This window comes from Argentina anserina, chromosome 2 (assembly GCF_933775445.1).
Source record: "Argentina anserina chromosome 2, drPotAnse1.1, whole genome shotgun sequence".
Taxonomy (NCBI): domain Eukaryota; kingdom Viridiplantae; phylum Streptophyta; class Magnoliopsida; order Rosales; family Rosaceae; genus Argentina; species Argentina anserina.
In genome coordinates this window covers 14,754,431-14,775,710 of record NC_065873.1, presented here as the reverse complement: position 1 = coordinate 14,775,710, position 21,280 = coordinate 14,754,431, and the positions used below count along the sequence as shown (strand labels likewise).

Sequence of the window (21,280 nt, the reverse complement as noted above, 5' to 3'; positions counted from 1 at the left end):
ACAAAACTTCAGACGAAAGCAATAGTTTACTACACCATTCTATTACAGCAAAACTGAGAAGACAACAAAGATGTTCAGATAATCACAACATGTTTCTGTTTATGTTTTGCTTATATAGCCTGGTAGGTGAGCTGCAGTTCATGCATGAGTATGAGATAATTATAGCTTAATTAATTATTTTCATCTTTCTTTTGGATTTAAGGATATAAATGTGAGTTTTGGTAATTATTAAAGGGCAGGAGCATATTGCATGACCTAATATCAAGCGTGCAAAATGCTAACTACCTTGCTAAAGCATTTCATTCGTTTTGGTTTGGTACATGTATTTGCTCATGTTTCAACTACTCTATAAACCAAAATCGTAAACCTTACATCACCAATTCATATGCAACCAGTGATCGAAAACTACAGGGCTCTGTTGTCTCCCATTTAGAAGAAAAATGTTTACATTGTGTACACTGTACACCGAAATAGATTCAAGTTGAGCATGAAGATGAGGATCCCCTTACGTCCTGAATCTTACACACTGATTCATTAGTAGTCACACTCTAGTTAGTTAGGGAACAAGAGGTCTCCTAAATACACCGGTTACACTCACATGACAATCAAAATTTGACAAATGGTGAAGTATATATAGGAAGATGGATCCCTAAACAATGAACATGGTTTTTGAATTGCATACGAGTAATTTGGAAAAGGAAAAGATCCTTACTTGCATCGTTAGCTAAGGTTTTACGGATGTTACAAATGTATGTAGAGTAGCGTTTTTGGATAAGGACGAATGAATTATCATTGCTATCACTCAACAATTGCGTGCTTGCAACTTCTTATTAGTTTTTGATGTTTTTTCTTATAAGGTGAGGAGTTGCATATTATTTGTAAATACTTGATATATCATTAAACTGAAGAGCATATTGACCGTGCAAGAACACTGCAGATTTCGTGTTTGGTGTCTGAATGTCTGATTGCTAATTATTTTGCATTTCTGAGAAGGAAACAATGCCAGGAGTCAAGTTTGTCGCTTGTCACACTTTTTGGGCTCTTGTTAGGTCGTTAGAGGCTTCAAAACAGCATTTTATGCTTTCTAGTTCGATTTGGATTTGTTTTGATCTGATCCATGACTTTAGGCTTGGTTCGGTCTGCACTTTGCGGATTTGGCGATTCCGGCCACCGGCGATGCGCAACGACGGCGCCGACCAGCACAGCCGCACTCCTCTCCTCCCGACGCTCCTGTATGTGTCGACCGGAGTTGCAGCGCCAGCCCACGGTGGCCGGAATCTCAAAAATTCAAGTTTCTAGGCACCGTCCGAGATTTTGAGATTCTGGCCGCCATGGGCCAGTGCTGCAACTCTGGGAGGAGAGGAGTGCTGCTGTGCTGGTTGGCGCCATCGTTGCGCGTCGTCGGTGACCGGAATCGCCGAATCCGCACGGTGCATACTGTCCAGACGTTTGTATCTGAGAATTTTGTGTGTGTGTATATATATATATATATATATATATATTCATATTATCAGTAAACTTTCAGAGTTTAACTTTCACAATTTATAAGTGAATTACAGCTACATTTGTTCTAAGGCCCCATTTGTCACGACCCCAAAATTTCGAGTATGAAACTCAAATTTCGAAGTCATGAAAACTCTAAAACAATCTCAATAAATCGAAATCATTTTAATGTCACAGCGGATTATTACTGAGTTTAAAGTACAACTCAGTCAAATCGATTATTACAAACTAAATTTATAATTCAACATTATATCAAATGGGAATGTAAAAATCCTCACAAATCCTCACCACACAATAGAATAAAACAACTTCAAGTCTTCAGAGTTGTCCGTCGATTTCCGATAATCCACACCTGCCGAATTATCCCCTACACCATCGAATAGGTGCACCGGGATTGTAAACACAAACCCGGTAAGCTTTACAGCTCGTATGAGTAAAACATCAAATACAACTCGCATAAAAATATATACGAAAATCCATAAAACATCAATCATAAATGCACTCATGAGTCATTAGATGACCCATCTGGTTGTCTAAAAATATGAAAATGTATATGCTCATGAGAAATTAGGCAACCCCTCTGTTTACCCAAATGCATTTATAATACGGGTACTCATGAGACCCAGGTACACCTCTGTTATCCCTCATGTTAGTACACCGCCGACATTGGGCAGCCACCTGCTACCCAATATCCAAAATATGGGTACTCATAAGCCGATAACCAATCTGTTACCTCTTATGCAGTACCCCGACAGACAGATTAGAGCTCTAACTGTATCGTAACTTTCGCTCGGCTAAGGTTAGGTTCCGACATGCCAACACGTCCGAAGACTGGTTCGAAGACAGAAAACAAGTCTGAAGACAAATCACACGTCCGAAGACAGAAACACGTCCAAAGACAAATCACACGTCCGAAGACAGAAACACGTCCAAAGACATAACACACGTCCAAAGACATAAAACGTTTTAACAAAACTCAATGTTAAAACCACGTACCAACAATCATCACATGATATGGTACAAATCAAATCAACATGCTCAATAAATAAATCTCAACACTAAAATGAACTTATTCGCAACATAAATTACAACAGTATATAATATAGCAAACCATATATATATACCTATTTTACCATTTATACATATACACAATCCACTATATCATATACATATCAAGTTCATTCTTTAAAATTTAGCATATTTCTGAATCTCCGCAAGGGTAGATTCGTCACTGTGAGATTTTACTCACCTTATAATCCTGAGCGAATATTCACGATTCCGAATGTAAATCATTTACTTGAAGTATCGATCACATTGAAAAGATAGGAAGTAAATTTAGAATCGTTATGTAAAACCTTAAATGCCGAAACAGTAAAAATGTTTTACTGTTTAGCAATTTCTGGTTTTTACGAAATTACTGTTCACATATTTTACTATTCACATATTACTGTACGAGTACATACTATTTACGTATTTTTGTATGTACGCATACTATTTAATCGTAAATACTGTCTCAGTAAATAATAATTACGATTTACCCTTCCGAAATTACTTTTACATTTAGGGTACGTAATCACTTTTACATCCACCGTACGTAAAAATAAATTGTTACAAAATTACTGTTTTGAAATCACTGTTCACGCGCCGCAGCAAGTGGCGGCGCGTGGGGTACACGAGCCACCTCCGGCGACCGCGCATGGGGCCCACGCGCCGACTCTAAAACCGGCACGTAGGACGCCACCGCCGCCCCCAAACCACTCCATTTCTCTCCTCTTCCCTCCTACGGCCTCAGGCCACCTCATAACCACCTCATCTCCCCTCACGCGCCGCCCTAGGTGGCGGTACCTCCCTCCTCCATTCCTCCTCCGATCTCCTCCCAAAACCACCCAAATCCATCACAAACAACCATAATCAACCTATAATGCTAACCCTCACCTCGATTGGATCTCGAAACCGTCGGATTTGTTGCCGGAGACGCTTGAGAGGCCGGTGGTGTCGATTTGAGCAGAGGCGAGGTCGCGCGGCGAATCGAGGTCCCAATCTTGTCGTAGATGGCTCCGGAGGTGAAGAGAGGTGGAGGCGAGCTTGCCTCGAGTACGGCGTCGCCGGAGGCGGAGTTTTGAACGACGGCAGGAGGCTCGGTAGGTCGTGTAGCTTCCCGGCGGCGAATGGGGACGCGTCGAGCTCGGGGTTAGTTGATGAGGGCCGTGCGAAGCTTCCTGGATCGGCGGTGAGGGACACGGACGGCCGGAGGTGGAAGTTCGTCTGCGAGTTTTTCTGAGGGGTCAGGGAGAGAGAGAGAAGAGAGAAGGGGAAGGAGGTGGGGGTAAGGGGTTTTCGAAAATGGAAACCCTAATCCCTCAATTTTTTCCTTTTATACCATTTTCCAAATCGGAAACTAACTTCCATCGTTAATAACTTTCATATACGACGTTCGATTAGATCGTGTGAAGTGTTCACGAACTCGTATCGACAAGCTCTACAACTTTCGTGAATGAAGTTTTCACAAACGAGCGACGGAGTAAAAGTCGATTCTCACGTCACGGAAACGTAACGTTTTTCTAAATAAGAGTTCCGATAACGTTTCCGTTTTTGATTCACAACGTCGCAAGGTACAAATATCGTTTAATAAATTTTACAAACTTAATAAATTCTAAAAACAATTCAAAAATTAGTTCCGAAAAAATCGGGTTATTATACCATTACTTCTGACTAGGTCAGTTGAAATGCTACAAAAGAGACTGAGATATGAGACGTTTGTTCCCTCGCTATTCGTGAGAACAAGATTAGATTAAAAAAGGACAAGATTAGACACTATATGATTAACTTTAAAAAAAAAACTTAAATTGAAGGTGTTGGTAATAACTGAAACAACATGAGCATGCATGTTTACTATTGGAAGGTAACACCATCATATAAGATGAAATAGAGTACTGCAGCAAATTGTATGAAACTGAAATGAAGAAACTGATCGAATGTCCCAGTTAATACATAATTAGTAGACTAATGCCATATGCTTAGTTATAAAGATGTTCAAGATGACATGAAGGATTATGGTAGTTGTGGAGCTGATGGGGGTACTGATGCTTGTGATCATGATCATAGTCCAAAGCACCGTCATTCCCTGATGTTTCCGCCATCTCAGGCCAGTACCCTTTCGATGGATTCCGCATTATCTCCATCAAAGAGTCCCTTACTTCATCAGCTTGCAGTACTTCACTGTCCCTTTTCTGAAGCCAACAATAACATAAAGATTAATCTGAATTCCCACTTAACTTAAAATTATCAATGTGGTTGTTCTCAGAAATGCTTACTTACCTCTACTTTAAACACATTAGAGACAAGACTTCTGAAGCTAGTCACATTTGCATTAGTCACTTCCAATCCTAAACTATCCAATGCCTCCATCAATCTCACAAACCGTTCTGGCTTCTGCTCACAGAACACTGTCACAAAGAACTCGTTCCCGTCTAACTGAGTTACTCCTACTTGTGGCTGCAATTAATTTACTATCCATTAATTCCTTGACTAATATATTCAGAAATAAGCCCTCCAATCAAACTATATATATACAAAATCATTTGAAACAAGATCAGATTATAAATTAAGTACCTCCATCTGTCGATGTCCCTTCTCATTAGTACTCTGCTCCGAGTCAGGAAACCCTTTTAGAGGCTTCTCATCTGGTATATTTGCCATGGAAATTCCATGTTGATTCAGCCTCTCTGATTGGTAATTGTTGTGATTTCCAGAGATACTATTGAAGGTTCTCTTAGGTCCTCCTCCATTTGAATTATCTTCAAGCACATCTTGGAGTTCTTTCACTTGCCTCTGCAAGTCCTTAACATAATCAATTGCATCCTTGAGAATCGAAGCCCTGTCCATCTGAGAATAATCAAGATTAGAAGGTCTGGATTAGATCGAGTTGGAAAGAGGTTGCTGGTTGCCACAATGGAAGTTGCCAAGTTAAGGTCACTTTTTTCTAACTACACGATATGCTGATTACTTTTATCAATGTATATTATTAGAATGTATGATAAAACCAAGTTATGGTAGCATGGGACTATGATTTGAAAAAATATATAATGAGAAGCAGCAGTATAGTAGTACCTAAGAAATGTTGGGAACCAAAGAGCGAAGTTTATAAAGTTTTTCGTTTAGCTTCTTCCTTCTCTTCCTCTCAGCAACAAGGTTTTTGGATTGAGGCTGTTTTCCATTTCTTCTTTTATTATTTGTGTTCTCATCAGTTTGATCACTGCAATCTGAAACTGAATGGTCTTCTGGTTTTATCGAATCCTGATCATCCAGAGTTCCTCCTTGTTGCTCCATGTTTTCTAATGGCGGTTCCAAAGAGTACTCATGTGAATTATTCTGATCATAGTTACATGCAATAGTACTATTCTTCATTCTCTTCTCAGAGTTGTAACCAGTGACATGTTGCAGGAAGTTCAATGGAGAAGATGACTCAGAAGAGCATAGGCAGATTCGATCAACTGTGATAATCGTATGGCAAATTTGCTTCGTGAGGATCAAATGGCATCATTGATGGGGAAAGTACAGGGGTGTTTGTACTACATGTGTTGCTTGCACTGATCAGTGTGTCTTGCTCGCGCCAAATGTTGCATTGTGCTGTGATGAAATCAATTACATGCTGGTCCTCAGTGACCTGAAAAGAAAAAGGTTACACAAGTACATTTAAGACATGAATTTGGAAAATTATTGTTTATGATGCAGAATGTTAAGAAAGTAAGAAACGAAGGAATAGAATAAAACATTTTTGGATACAAACAGCTCGATCATTAAGCCACCTGCTGTTGGAACCAAAACTCTGGTCCCATCTCTTTCCTGCATAGTGTAATTAGGAAACTTAGTGACACTAAACACTACTATAGTTATATCACTGAACCTAAAATAGCTAGAGGTTAATGAGAAGATGTTATACTCACTAGCATAGCACTTGAGTCTCTGTTACTAGAGGAGCAGTTCAACCAACAGGGCTGGTTTGACAGTATGGTTTTTGCGTAAATCCTGTTTTAGTAATCATGAGCAGTCTTGGTTAATGAGAATAAACCACAATTATTCTGGTAATTTTTAGTGCATGTATGTTAATGAGAAAATGATGGTAAACAAAAATGAATGGAAATAGTGCTGCATTAAAATGTACCCAGAGTCTAAGGACACTGAAGAAGGAAGTTGAGCAAGGATGTCACAAGAATTAGTTCTTGAGTGCTTCCTTGTATCCCTGCACTGAAAGACTTGATAAACTGGAAACAGAAGTTCTGGTCCTCCATTCTGGGTGTCCTTATCAATCCCAGGACAACAACAACCAATCCACTCAATGAACCTAAAACCAACCTAAAGTGTCAACAAAAAGAAGAGATTGAACATGTTAATGACTAGACTGAAATTTTACTAGCTTTACAGTTCCTATTTTACCTTTGGTCTTCACTCAACTTCCACACAACACAATAATCCCAGCCTTTCAAACCGACAAGAGGTCTAAGCCTCTCAATTATCAGATTATACATAGTCATGTACTCATGTTCATCACACCTGCAATGAACATAACCAACTGTAAAATGCCAGTGTAAGAAAGCAGATCTATCATATCTTTCTCATTTAGGTTTGTATTGGAAAGTGAATCAAAGTTGATTATGTACTGATATGGATTCGATTTGTATAGGATACAGATTTGATTGTAATAGGATTGTATAGCTATTTTCTTCCTTTCTTGTCTCCTGGGTATATGGAGCAAACGTGTTGTACAAGTAGTAGAGTCTGTATATATTTGCCATCTATCAATAAAATGAATTAATTCAGCCAAACATCTTCTCTTTTATGGTATCAGAGCAGGAGTAAGATCCTGACTCTATCATCTTCTTCTTGCTGTTTTTTATCTCTCGTGCACCACCCCCCCCCCCCTCTATCATATTTTTTTTCTCACTGCATTTTACCTCTCGTGCAGCCCTCTTACCTTGGTCAGTGATCCTTGAATGTTATATTATTTTTCAGCAAATATTTAATCAGTTCAGAAGGCCACAATGACCAACGCCTTTTCAAAAGGTCTTCATGCACCTTCACCAAAGACCAAGAATTAGCTTGGTTTATCCCCAATATCATCACAGCAATGGATCATTGACAGCAGTGCAACTAACCATATAGTTTCGTCATCAGAGAAGTTAACTTGCAATAAAAATGGTTCAATGACTTCTGTCTTGTTGCCGAATGGAGAAAAGACACTGGTATCTTCAACATGATCAATATCCTTGAGTTCTCATTTCATTCTTCATGATGTGCTATGTATTCCGAAGTTTAAAGTTGATTTGATGTCTATTAGTCGACTCACAAGGGGATTGAATTGTTCAGTAACCTTCTATCCTTATTAGTGTATTTTGCAGGATCTAGTTTCGAGGGAGGTGATTGGTTTGGGAAAACAATGCAATGGTCTTTACTATTGAATGACACTGGCGACAGATAAAAGTAAGTCAAAACCAAGTCACTCACCACCTATCCAATTTGCTTGTCATCTTACTGTGTCCTCTGCTAGTTTGTGGTATCGTCGTCTAGGCCATGTTGGATCTCAACCCCTAGAGTATAGCCAAACACTCTTTGAATACATCTCTCAGTTCTGATAATCATGTATGTGATGTTTTTCCATTAGCAAAACAACATCATCTTCCCTTTGGTTCCAATTCGATCTTGTCCGTTAGTCCTTTTGATCTTATCCATGGTGATATCTGGGGTCCTTACAAAGATTGTGTTATTTCTGGTGCTCGTTATTTCCTTACTCTTGTAGATGATTATTCTCGATTCACTTGGGTTTTCTTGATGCAATATAAGGATGGAACTCAATCTTTGGTGAAGCAATTCTTTGCATTTGCATCCACTCAATTCTCGTCCAAAATAAAAAGTTTTGGTAGTAATAATGGTTCTGAATTTCTTTCTCTCCGAACTTATTTCAAAGATAATGGGGTTATTTTTCAACATTCTTGTGTTTATACACCTCAACAAAATGGGGTAGTAGAGCGCAAACATCATCACATTCTCCAAACTACTCGTACACTCAACATTCAAGCTAATCTTCCTACAAAGTTTTGGGGAGATTGTGTACTTCATGCCGCTCATGTGATCAATTGTTTACCTACCCCACTTCTTTCTTTCCAAACCCCTTTCGAGCGTCTCTATTCCAAACCACCTCCTTATCACCACCTTCGTATTTTTGGTTGTTTGGCATACGCTACAAATGTCAAAATTACACATAAATTTGCTCCTAGGGCATCCAAATGCATTTTCATTGGGTATCCGGTTGGTCAAAAAGCCGATAAACTCTATGATCTTTCTACCCATAAAATCTTTACTAATCGCGATGTGGTTTTCATGAAGATATTTTTCCATATGTTTCTAGTATCGAACCAAATTCAAGTTAGTTTATCTCATCATCATCCACTCCAAGCCCAAATTCATCACAGCCCAATCCAATTTTCACTCCACATACCCAATCAGCTGGTTCACCAACGCACCCGTGTGCCTCCAACACAAAAAATGGTGACTCATTTTCCAGCGATGAAATTTGTGTACCCAATGCTTCTGATCGATCACTTTCAGCCTTTACACACTTGCCAACCTTTGATTCGATCCCTCAGGCATCTGAAACCTCTAATCCGACTTCATCCACAGAACCCGTCATCGCTGATCGGGAATTTCCAATCTTACCATCATCAAATCCTATTCCGGTTGGTTCCTCTGATCCAGATTCTATCACAATCTCTTCTTCTCCTCCTATCACACCCACTGCAGCCGAGTATGTCCCTGTTCTTCAGTTGCCTTTAAATCTTCTCTTTTAAGTCTCACATAGAATTAGTCCAAAACTGAAAAAAAAAATCCTAGAGGGATGGAGTTTGATCAAATACAATCTCTACCCTAAAGGCAAACGGGGATCCGCCGATCCAAATAGTATAAGAAAGAAGAAAAAAAAGAAGGGTAGATGTCTCTCTCATCATTATATATCAGTTTTATTCTAATAGCCATTTTCTTATTGTTGGTTAGGAAATAACCAAAGGAACACTAGCTTGCCCAGTTTCAGCAAACTAACAAGTATCTGACCCAAAAAATAAAAAAGAAATAAAAACCCACCAAAGAGAATTAGCAAACCTGAAAGATATTGGTGACAATTGTACTTGTGCTTCCTATACTTTTGTGGCACCTCGTTTTACTGAACAGAGTAACAAAAGTACCAAAAGAATGAAACAAGAAACGAAATAGAACCAGAAAACACAAGGGTGAAAGTCCCTGAAAATTTCACTTATTGATAGTAATAGTTTACTGGATTCTTATCATCCAAATTCTTAGAGATTAAACACCATCATCAGCATCATCCCTAAATGCCCGCCTCAGAGAATTGAGAACAATTTAGTACTCTAGTCAGTTTTTTGTGTGCAAAATTTTATAAGGAAACCAGTTGAACCGTGTATCTCATAACTGTCCCTTCTTATATAAATGTTTTAATAAGGCTTAGCTGCCTAGGTTGGTGAACTGCAACTCATGCATGAAGGTGAGGAAATGTTATTCTATTTTCTTAATTATTTGAAATGAATAAACTGGTTATTTTGTTATATATGCTTACAGAACGATAGAAAGAAGGTTTTTAATCGAGTTTCCAAGTTGGAAATGATGAGGAGAAGCATGTATTGCATGACCTACTGTGGTGTATAAAACCTTAACTACGTACCTTACCTAGTTTTGTTAAGTATATTCTTTCATGCAACTACTCTTTAAACTTTGAACAGCAACAGATACAATATATGAAACTTCAACAAATTCATATATAGGGGATTGAGTATTATACAGTGGAATGAAATTGATGATGAACACCCATTTGGCCCACCATGTAGATTTCATTATTGAAGCTGAAAAAGATGCACTCCTCATCATTTCATTTTCACAGCTCTAAAGTTGCATAAACTTGCCATATGATTCCCATGAGGGCAATCATGTTCTTTATAAATTCCCTTCAATTCCTCTTGCTGTCACCACAATTACTTTTTCAAAAACAGAAAGAAAAAAATTAATTATTCAGAACCAATTTTCCCAATATAAATGAATAACATCTTATTATTTGTGGACCAGTGGCACAATTACATAAACGAGTCATATTTTTAGTGCCTAAGCCCTAAATTGAGAATTGAGGTGCCTTGCAACACAATCATTACACTTGGAAGTCAAAATATATATATAGGTACTGCTATTTTTTTTAATAAAAAGAAAAAACTCCTAAGCAAAATGGATCTTATAAGTCTAACAAGTCTCTCTCGATATGTACTCATCAATACAGTTTGAGCTTTTTGAATAAGCAAACTTTACCAAATCATTAGCAATGAAGCTAATCTCTTTCATAAGGTGAGGAAATAAGGTTTCTTAAAAGAAAAACGAGTCACTGGAATTCTTTTATATATGTTGTTTTATTCCTCATGGATATAAATTGAGCAATAGTAATTAGAATACAGTTCATCAAGAAATCTAGAGGTACCGTAATCTACATTGAACTTATTTAATCACTTTCTTCTGAGACCTTTTAGAACCTCTTAGCTCCGGCCAGAAATCAATTGGAGCCCCTCATTAGTCATTGGTCGTTACTATAATAGACTCATACACTACTGTATCTCGAGGTCAACCTTGAGCATCAAGTATATTAAATTCTTAATCAAGTATTTTAATCCACAGAACCATCAAAATTGACATTGAACAGTGATGAGGAATCCCTCTTCCCCCACGATTGAGTTTGATCTCTATGGACCTTTCTAGCGAGTAGTGTTACCACTGTTATGTTATTCTATTTCTGGTGGTTAAAGGCTCTTAGCTTATAGCCAATAGCAGCATATTAAATAGAGGTTCTAAAGGGTGGGACTGGCTTTGCTTGAAGATCAAATTGTTTAGAGCCTCCTAAAGTTTTGCTGATGGGGGATAATGGTGAGCCATTGAACTTTTTGACAAATTCACAATATTGCGAGGACTGAGGGAAAAAATTCATGATTTTTTTTTTTTGATCTGAAGAAAAATTCATGATAGTGCTAGTTTTTCCAAACTTCTGTAGTAAATAAAAGGGCACATGCATGCATGATCGATATGGTTCTGCCGTTCTGGCCGTGCTTCAATATCAGTATCATTATCACTAAAGCATGCTATTGTAATTGCATGCATGATCAAACAGTTATCTATACTCTAGTTTCTTTGGGCAATAAAGGATAAAGGCCGGTGCTTGGATATGAAACATAGCCTTCATAGGTGGGTTCATACGTACTAGCTTTTGGGGCACGTTTATTTAGGGAAAATGAGATGAAAAAGTGAGAATGATTCTAAGTTTAAAAAATTTCAGCATTTTTTAATGAGAAACTAATAGGTTTTATAAATATTTTTGTGGCTTGAATAGCTAATACATATTCATCGGTTGTGTCAGAGCATCATACAAGAGGTTATGAGTTGAAACTCAAAACTAACATGTGGTAAAAAAACTATTATTTGGTAATAACCTCAAATCAAAATAAAAATTACATATTTTATGACTGATACAAACATAACAATAGACAACAGACTACTAAACGAAAATAATATCGGGTTTAAACCCAGGCTTTAAAGCCCAAGCCCAAAACCTATCTTGTGAAACCCTAGGCAAGGATTGTAGTTTGGCCACTGTCAACCCTAGTGATGGAGCATTAATTAAAACGTTTATAATAAACCCTATAAAACATTATCATTAGTATAGAATAAGTATGGATCGTTCTTTCTGGGAAATTGAAGAGAACTCTAAACTTTTAGTGTTAACAAATAATTGGGGGTTTGAGATTGATTATTAACTATTAAAATAAAACCTAAATTACTATTTACATGATCGACTTCTCTTTAACAAACTTAAACCAAATTTATCATTACACCACATAATTACAAGTTCAAACCTATCATGCATTCTAATTTGACCAATTATATACTTTTTAGACACCAATACAATTAGAGCCTTAGGGGATCATCTAATCATGCAAGATTTCAATTAACATTTAGATTGACTTATGGCCTAATCTAAATTTGCATGTAATCGAATTCAATAACACTTAGAGTATAAATCAAATATTTTTTAAAATTACATTTAAGCACCAAATCTTTGTTGGAGACATGTTTCATGTATGGCGTCACCCACCATGGTTTCACATGCAAATTTCCAGAATTTTACCACTTTTAATCAACACAAACCGAACCTACTTAGGGCATGATTCGATTTGTGTCAATATGGTTAATGAATCTAGCACTTAAACACAATCTTAGGGACTGCATCCAAGCACTAAATCCCTAAATTCATATGCACATATCTGAAAATTATCTAAAAGTATGAGAAAGATGATTAGAACACAACAATAGAAATACAAACTCATTAATTATAGGAAACCATCAATTCGACAAAGATCCAAAAATTCAATAAAACAATCTGAAAATTTCGATTCTTAATACAAAACAATAATCCCCCACAAACATCATACTACAATCTTCATAGACAAAGTATTGTAAAAAATCAAAAACGAACAAACCCGTGGAGATGAGTTGTGAGAATCACACGTTGTAGGAACCTTGGAGGTGTGTCTTCAATGGTGATTTCGGTGGAGATGGAATTTGTATATGGGGGAGAATGGCTTGCTGTTTTGGTGAAAGATGTTTGAGGTAGTATTTTGGTAGAGTTTTGGCTCTTGAGTGCAAAGGAGAAGTCATTGTTTTCTTTGTGAATGATGTGCTATTTATAGAAGAGTTTTGGCTATTTGAATATTATACCTTGGACTTTTTCTCCTCAATTCCTTTCACTTATTTTGGTCATTGGTGTGTGCAATTTCCTTTGATAAATTCATTCTTTTTTTTCTTTTTTGGTGTCTCCTTGTTTCTCTTTTGCATTATCTATTTTTATTTTCTTCCTTTTTATTTCTCCTCCAATTCTTTCACTTATTTTTATCATTGGTGGGTGCAATCTCTTTTGATAAATTTCTTCTTTTTCTCCTTTGTATGTGTCTCCTTCTTTCTCTTTTGCATTATCTCTTTTTATTCTCTTCCTTTTTTTTCTCTCTTTTTCTTTCACTTATTTTTGTCATTGGTGGGTTCAATCTCCTTTGATAAATTTCTTCTTTTTCTTCTTTGTAGGTGTATCATTCTTTCTTTATTTTCCTCATTTACTTGACTTTTCTTCTATTTTTTTTCTTCATTGTACAATCTGAAAATAATAAAAGACAAGATAATTCATATAAAAAGATAAAGTAAGTTACTAGAATAGGAGAGTAAGATTAGGAAAGTTACGCAATAAAATTTTAAGTTTAAGTAAGATTTTCCCAAATGGTACGTTTTCTAATTTTAAAAAAAAAATTCTAATGCAAGAAGGACTCTCAAGATATCGCCAATGCGACCAAAACGTAAAAAGATGAAGACTCCTAATCCAACTAGGTTTCCTAGTCCTACAAGGATTCTTACTCAAACTAGGACTCTAGACTAATTCTACGTTTTTAACTCATGTAAGCACAAAAATGTATCCAATACCAACCAAAACTCTTACTACGACTCAATGACTCAATAGTACAACAATATGGACTAAGCAAAGTATAAATTGAGGTAAAAACATGTTAAGAACGTCGCACAAAGTGCTCCTATCACCTAGTCGCAAACAAAAATTGCCCAAACTTGCATCGATTATGGCTTCTCTACTTCGTGTGAATCGATCTCCATCATGCTTGAGAAGATCTAGATGCAGCCTTAAACATATATTGTTGTGAAGAACTGTGGAGGTATTGTTCAATCTGATCTCATCACCACGACCCTCATGGAATAAATCAGGATCGTTCCTCATGGCAGCATCAAAAATCCACCTCGGGTAATATCGAGTAAGAGAAGAGTATGGATCAATAGAAGAGATGAGCAACTCACCCGAATTCTCACACTATTTCAAAGCACAGAAACTCAAAATAGTATCACTTGCAGACCAGCAACCATAGAGGTGAATGATCTGCTAATAGTAAATAGATGGAGAGAGAGGACGAAACCCTTCTGATAAACATGAATGGTGGCCATAAGATAGCCATACTAGGGTTAGCACGAAGAGTGCTGATAGTAGAGAGGTGGAGACTGGCATAGTTAGAGTTTTCTCTAACTCAGAGAAAGATGATTTCCCTCTTGGTAAAGTTTCGTTGAACTCAAGTGGTCTTATATATCAAGAAACACATTAGGTTGCCAGCTTGCCTTGATTTGTAGTAATTTTCAGCTGATAAACTAATTGATTTGTAGAGGACATCAATAAGCCCAGCCACCAAAACGCCCAGTCAATTTGATTAGGCGGAGAAAATTTCAGCATTTACTTACACATGATTGAGTTGTAATAGATATGAAGCCCACCTCCTCATTAGGAATTAAATCCTTAACATTCTAGATTTGAAAATCTAAGGGGGAGGTGGGCTTGAGATTGAAACATTAAGAATCAACTTTTTATGTATGAAATATCCTCATATAATTTTAATAACCTAAAATTACACAATCATATATTAAATTTTATACCCAAAATATCAGATAGATTAATTTAAATGGTATACATCACGGTGTATATCTTTAGTTATATTTTTCTCTATATAAATAGTATACCATAGACAGAAACATATTCTTAAATTCAAAGACATAATCCAATAGTTTACTTGAAATTATAGATCGTTATACTCAGGTTAAAATGATCAAGGATTTTTTAGTAATCAAAGTAGTTTTTATTCTAATTCTTTATGGTAAGTAAACAATATTAATCGTAACTAAAAATGTCTCAATGGAATTGAAATCTTCACACACAATTCCATTCGTCTCTCATTCCTCCGTATTCTATTCCGGGTAAATTCAATTCCAAATCAGTAAACGTGCCTTTTGTGTTTATAGTATTGTGTTGTATCCCATGTTGTATTTTGAGGGTAAGGCTTGCTACGACTCCTTATTCAAGTGTATATTATTTATAATCTAACAAAAGTTCTCGCATTACTCTAAAAACAAAAGTTCTAGCACTGTCAAATTTTGATGAATATTTTTCTTTGTTACAATTAGCCGTGTGACATTTTAATTTTGAATCCTTCACTGGATGCAATACCATGTGTTAGATACCATGTCTAAAGGGTTTGAAAGGAAGATTGTACTGCTTGTTAGTGCAATAAAGTGCGTGGAAGTACTTGGTCTTGTGTTTTGGACTTTTGGTATATAAAAAATGCATATATGGTAAGTGATGCTAGCAAACATTTATTTAAGTTTTATTTCGGGTCTCCCTTGGTGCGTTAACGCACCCATACATTAAAAAAATTGACCTGGTGTAGCAGGTCACCCCCTATTACCCCCATAAAACCTGGTTAAGTAGGTCACCATTTCCCAATTCAAACCTTCTTCTCTCCCTAAGTTAGGTTGTCTATTTATGTCTTCAACTTTTCCCTAGATATTGAAACTGGATTTCAAACCCACAATTTCAAACCTCTCACTCTCTAACGCCTATATTTTCCTCTGAATCTTCATCATTATGACTCTCGACAATGGCTTCGTTAAGGTATTGTCCACCCACAACGTCGCTTTGGTCACCCTCAATTGTCCCCAAGTTCTCAACATGAACATAGGTGAAAATTGTTACTTTATTCTCCAAAATTGCATCTTCCCTTAGAAAGAATGACAATCAACCACTTTGTTACTCTATATGCTCAAGAACATTTCTCCAAAAAATCTACATTATCGATGGAAAATATATCTATGTAAAAAGAGTAAACAAGTTTTGAAAACGATGTAGACATTTGCACATAAAACATTTCTCCAGAAAGTCTATACTGTTGACGGGAGAACCTATGTTAAAAAAGTAGATCGCCTTTAAAAACAATGTAGACGTCTGCACACATAACATTTTTCTAAAAAGTCTACACTGGAGAAAAAATGTAGACTCGCCTATTGCCCTAAAAGTAGACGGCAATGAGTAAAGCATGCACTCATAACATTTCTTCAAAAAGTCTACATTGCGCAAGGCACGCTCTATGTAAAAAAAGTAGACGTTGTTCGAAAACAAAGTAAACGTACTTTCGCTCTTATAGTAGACTGCATTCATCACAATTAATCAGATGGTTTACGCTTCTCACAAGACAATCTATGTAAGTGACGTAGAACGGTTGTTGTAACATATTTGATTGATTTTTTAATAAACCATATTGGTAAATCAGTTTAAAACTGGCATTTCTCTTAATATAATGGAATGAATTTACCATATGAAATGAAGTATATTGAATCAATATGTCGGTGATGCAAATCAATTACGCAGCTACGTGATTCCTTCTAGTAGATTTAGCGTTCAACGTGTCAATCGAGAACTCATCCATAGAACCTAAGGAGTATATGTATTACGATTGACGATGATCACATCGAACAAAGACTAGTGTAGTTGGGTTTAGGGTTAATTACTAGAGGTGTAGAGCAAATTAATGATCACATCTAATAAATGTGCGCATAATATATGGCCCGGTGGTTAGCACAAACCACGTCTAGAGATCATATGTACAATATATATTTGTGTGTGTGTGTATATATATATATATATATATATATGACAACTATAGTGACCGTGTGCAGTTATTATTAAACTCTAATTCGTATAAGTATCACGATGATCGAACACAAATCACACCTAGTCGGGTCTAGTGTTACTAGAGCTTCAATGAAAAAAATGACCATCTCTAGTAAACGTAAGCATAATATATGGTCAAGCATTAGCCACAAAGATCATGCTCTAACTAATACTAAAAGGTCATGATCGGGTACAATATCGCGTTAAGTTTGGAGTTCCACTTATCTTTTTAGAGTTTAGTGTTTAGAGTTTAGGGGTTTCTAGGTTTTAGATAGAGGACAAAGGAAAAGACAGGCACTAGTGTTTATATATCGTACATAGTCTTCATTTTTGTCATTTAGTAGCTGTACAAACTGCAAACCCCTGTCCTCTTATGGGTATGGGTAAACATGGTCCATGTTGGCTACATGGCAGTTTGGGGTGACTTCCAAAAGTGAAGAGCAGTGGGGTTAGTTGGGTCATTAATGACAAATCTAATTACATTATCACCTACTTTATTTTCCAAAACGTCTACGATTCACACGATTGTGAGTATGTAGCACACATAGGCTTAGCACATATGTGTACCCATACGAGGAAAGGGAGAATATGTATGTACGGCCATAAAATTATAGATATGAGGTATAAACCCTAGTACTTGTCTTTTTCCTTATCATGTAGCTCAAACCCTAAACCCTAAACCCTAAACTCTAAAACAATAGGTAGAAGTCCAAGTTGAACGCGATATTGTTATTGTACCACGGTCGTTACATACACATAGTAGTTAGAGAATGAAATATGTGGCTAATGCCCGGGCATGTATCATGCATACGTTCACTATAAAGAATCATTTATTCGTTGAAGCTATGATAACCCTATATTTGACCAAGAGTGATTGGTGCTCGATCACCGTGGTCTGTATCTGACTTAGAGTTTTACAAGTGATTGTCATTCCTAATGCATGTACACATTAGTAATGACAAATGTATTAGATCTCGGTTAGCATAGTTTGCCATGAACCGTAGCTACGTACTAGCTCATTACATCTACGAATATCAAGTTATACGCCAAATCCACTACAAGGCATCTACATGATGTAGATGCTTATTTCGTTCACATCACCGACATATTTATTCAGTATAAATCATTTCACATGGTGAATTCCTTCTATTATAATAAGAGAAATGCCGGTTTTAAACTATTTCATCAAGGAGTATCGAAATTTAAACAGTAAGTCAACTATGTTGCGACAATATGTCTACGAAACTCGCATAAATAGCCGTGTCGCAGTCGTAGACCTTCTAAAAAAATGTGATAAACGAGGTCTACTTCTAGCGCATTATGATACACGTCTACTTTCCTCATAAGAAATCTCCCGCTCTTAGTATAGGCTTTCTGGAAAATTGGTTCGGTCATAATGTAGGTAGCTTTGTCATTATCACCCAACCAACCCCACCGGTCCCTACTTTGGAAGTCACCCCAAACCGCCATGTGTACCCATACGAGGAAAGAGAGAGCATGTATGTATGGCCACAAAAGTACGGATATGAGGTCAAAACCCTAATACTTGTCATTTTCCTTGTCATGTAACTCAAACCCTAAATCTTAAACTCTAAACACTAAACACTAAACACTAAACTCTAAAATGATAGGTGAAAGTCCAAGTTGAACACAAAATTTTTATCGTACCACGATCGTTACCGAACCGTAGTAGTTAGAGCATGAAATTTGTAGCTAACGCTCGGGCATGTATCATGTGCACATTCACTATATGGGATCATTTGTATGTTGAAGCTATGATAACCTTGTATCTGACCAGGAGTAATCGGTGCTCGATCACCGTGATCCGTATCTGGCTTAATTAGAGTTTACAAGTGATCATCGTCCTTGTTCGATGTGATTGTCATTCCTAATGTGTGTATACATTAGTAGTGACGAATGTATTAGATCTGGGTCGACATAGTTTGCCACGAATCCTAGCTACGTACTAGCTCATTACCTCTACGAATATCAAGTTGGACGCTAAATCCACTAAAACGCATCATGTAGATGTCTAGTTCGTTCGCACTACCCACATATTTATTCAGTATAAATCATTTCACATGGTAAATTGCTTTCATTATATCTAAGGAAAATGCCGGTTTCAAACTATTTCACCAAGAAATATCATAATTTAAATATTAAGTCAACTATGTTACGACAACATGTTTACGAGACTCGTATAGACAGCCTTGTCACAATCGTAGACCTTCTGAAAAAATGTGATGAGCGAGGTATACTTTTAGCACGATGGGAGGGCTACAATGTTTACGACACACGTCTACTTTCCTCACAAGAGATCTCCCGTTTTTAGTGTAGACTTTTTGGAAAATAGATTCAGTCAGTTAGTCTAAAGGAGTTATTTTGCTAATTAAAAACCCAAGCAACTCCGTAAGTTAATCTTAAGGTCTACTACTTGTTATGTGATGTGTCTACACGGTTAACGAGTCATTTGCATTTCCTGAACAATACAATGAAAGTAATTGTTAACGCCACCCCCTAAATGAGGTGATCTCCGGCTTAATCTCCTCCTTCTCCGATCACTGGACCGGTGGTCGGAGACCTGGAAAGCCCAGCAGTCAGACATGCCGAACCGGTAACCCTTCTGGTTGCTCGGGTATCGCCACTAACGCCACCCACGGTGGTTCTCCTCCAGAGGTAAATACAACGTACTGGCACACATTCCCACATCGAGGGAAGGGCCAGACACATTCCCTAGTGCACCTATAAATAGGTTGCCCATGCCACCTAAAAGAGTATTCTTAAGTCCTTAACTCTCGAACTTATTCCGCTCCGGATATTAATTTAAGATTCGGAGGGTCGAAGTCCGGCGCACCGAGCTGACACAAGACTATGAGAAGCTCGGTCCCCCGGATTCAGCTCCCGTAACAGTAATGTAGACATATATGCACGTTGTCCTTACTGTGTTTAATTTGCTTTTTTATTCGAAAGTGCACATCAACAATAATGAAAATCTGAGGGAATATCAATTGAAAGCTCATGCATAATTTCCTCTCCCAACTCATTTGAGGTCCATATTCTAGTCATTCATAGTTAGCTAGGGCTTCATAGAGTAGCATGCAAGTCGGGATGCAGACTATTCATAACCACAAGACCGTTCATAATTTCCAAAAGAGTTTTTAGGAAGATATTACGGTAAATATTGGGATTTCCTTATCTTTGAACTGAAATGAGTTCCTCAAAAGTCAGTCATGACCTATATGAATCAGTGTACTGGGAAAATTTTACTTCTTCTTCACATCAATTCGTAAGAAAGTTGCATCAAAAACAAAATATTATTGGCAAAGTTTGACTTTCGCTTTTTTGCTTACTTCTCTTTTTATCATTCAAAGCTCATCCAAATTGAACGTAGCAAAATCTATACCAGTAATTTAATAGAATTTTCGTTAAAAATTTTCCTTCCTCAGATTTGAGTGTGTAGTGTTCATGTTAACAATTTCAGTTAGTAGCAGATGTTCACTGATAGTTGCAAATGAACCAAGGAAAGAATCTAAAAACTCTTATTTATAATCAAGTTCTTTCATATGCGTAATTATATAAAAAAATATTATTAAAAGTTTAAGACGATCGACAATTCTCGACACTCTAGAAGTCTCCCGAATTCTTCTTCTATTTTATTTTTCCAGTCAAAGGAACAGTTGCAACTATGTTGAAAAATTGACCCTAGAGGTCTTTCATCAAAATTTGGGGTACAAACACATTCCAAAATAGTTGACACATATTCATATCTTACCTATAACAATACATCACAGTTTCATAGAAGTGATAGAACACGTCGGTGAACGGTGAACATTTTCTGTTTGAATTTGTATGTAAGGTGAGAGCACCTAATTGTGGACGCATACGCCTTCAACATGATGAACACCTCCCCTCACCTTATTAATAATTTCATTTGATTTTCAGAAACCAACTAATCTAATCTAATCTAATGCAAATGATGCAAATGGTCCGTCTAATGTCCACAAAGAATTGTAGAGCAGGCGGGGCGTCAGCGAGAACGTCAGCAACAGCCAAAAGGGCACCAGCAATGGTGGCGCTGGCACACCTATAATGCCTCCTTGTCTTTGTGTAGGCTCACGTCCACGTAATAACCAACCCAAA

The 21,280-nt window shown here is 37.0% G+C and overlaps 1 protein-coding gene across 1 annotated transcript; it reads right to left on the bottom strand.

The window, feature by feature from the left end:
- Positions 1–4,520: 4,520 nt before the first annotated feature.
- LOC126784739 (transcription factor ABORTED MICROSPORES-like) lies at positions 4,521–7,037 on the bottom strand. The gene is given in 9 exon segments (XM_050510232.1): positions 4,521–4,733; positions 4,822–4,998; positions 5,116–5,388; positions 5,614–6,003; positions 6,005–6,169; positions 6,277–6,348; positions 6,450–6,531; positions 6,668–6,847; positions 6,940–7,037. Coding segments are annotated over 9 exon segments (1,650 nt in total).
- Positions 7,038–21,280: the final 14,243 nt, after the last annotated feature.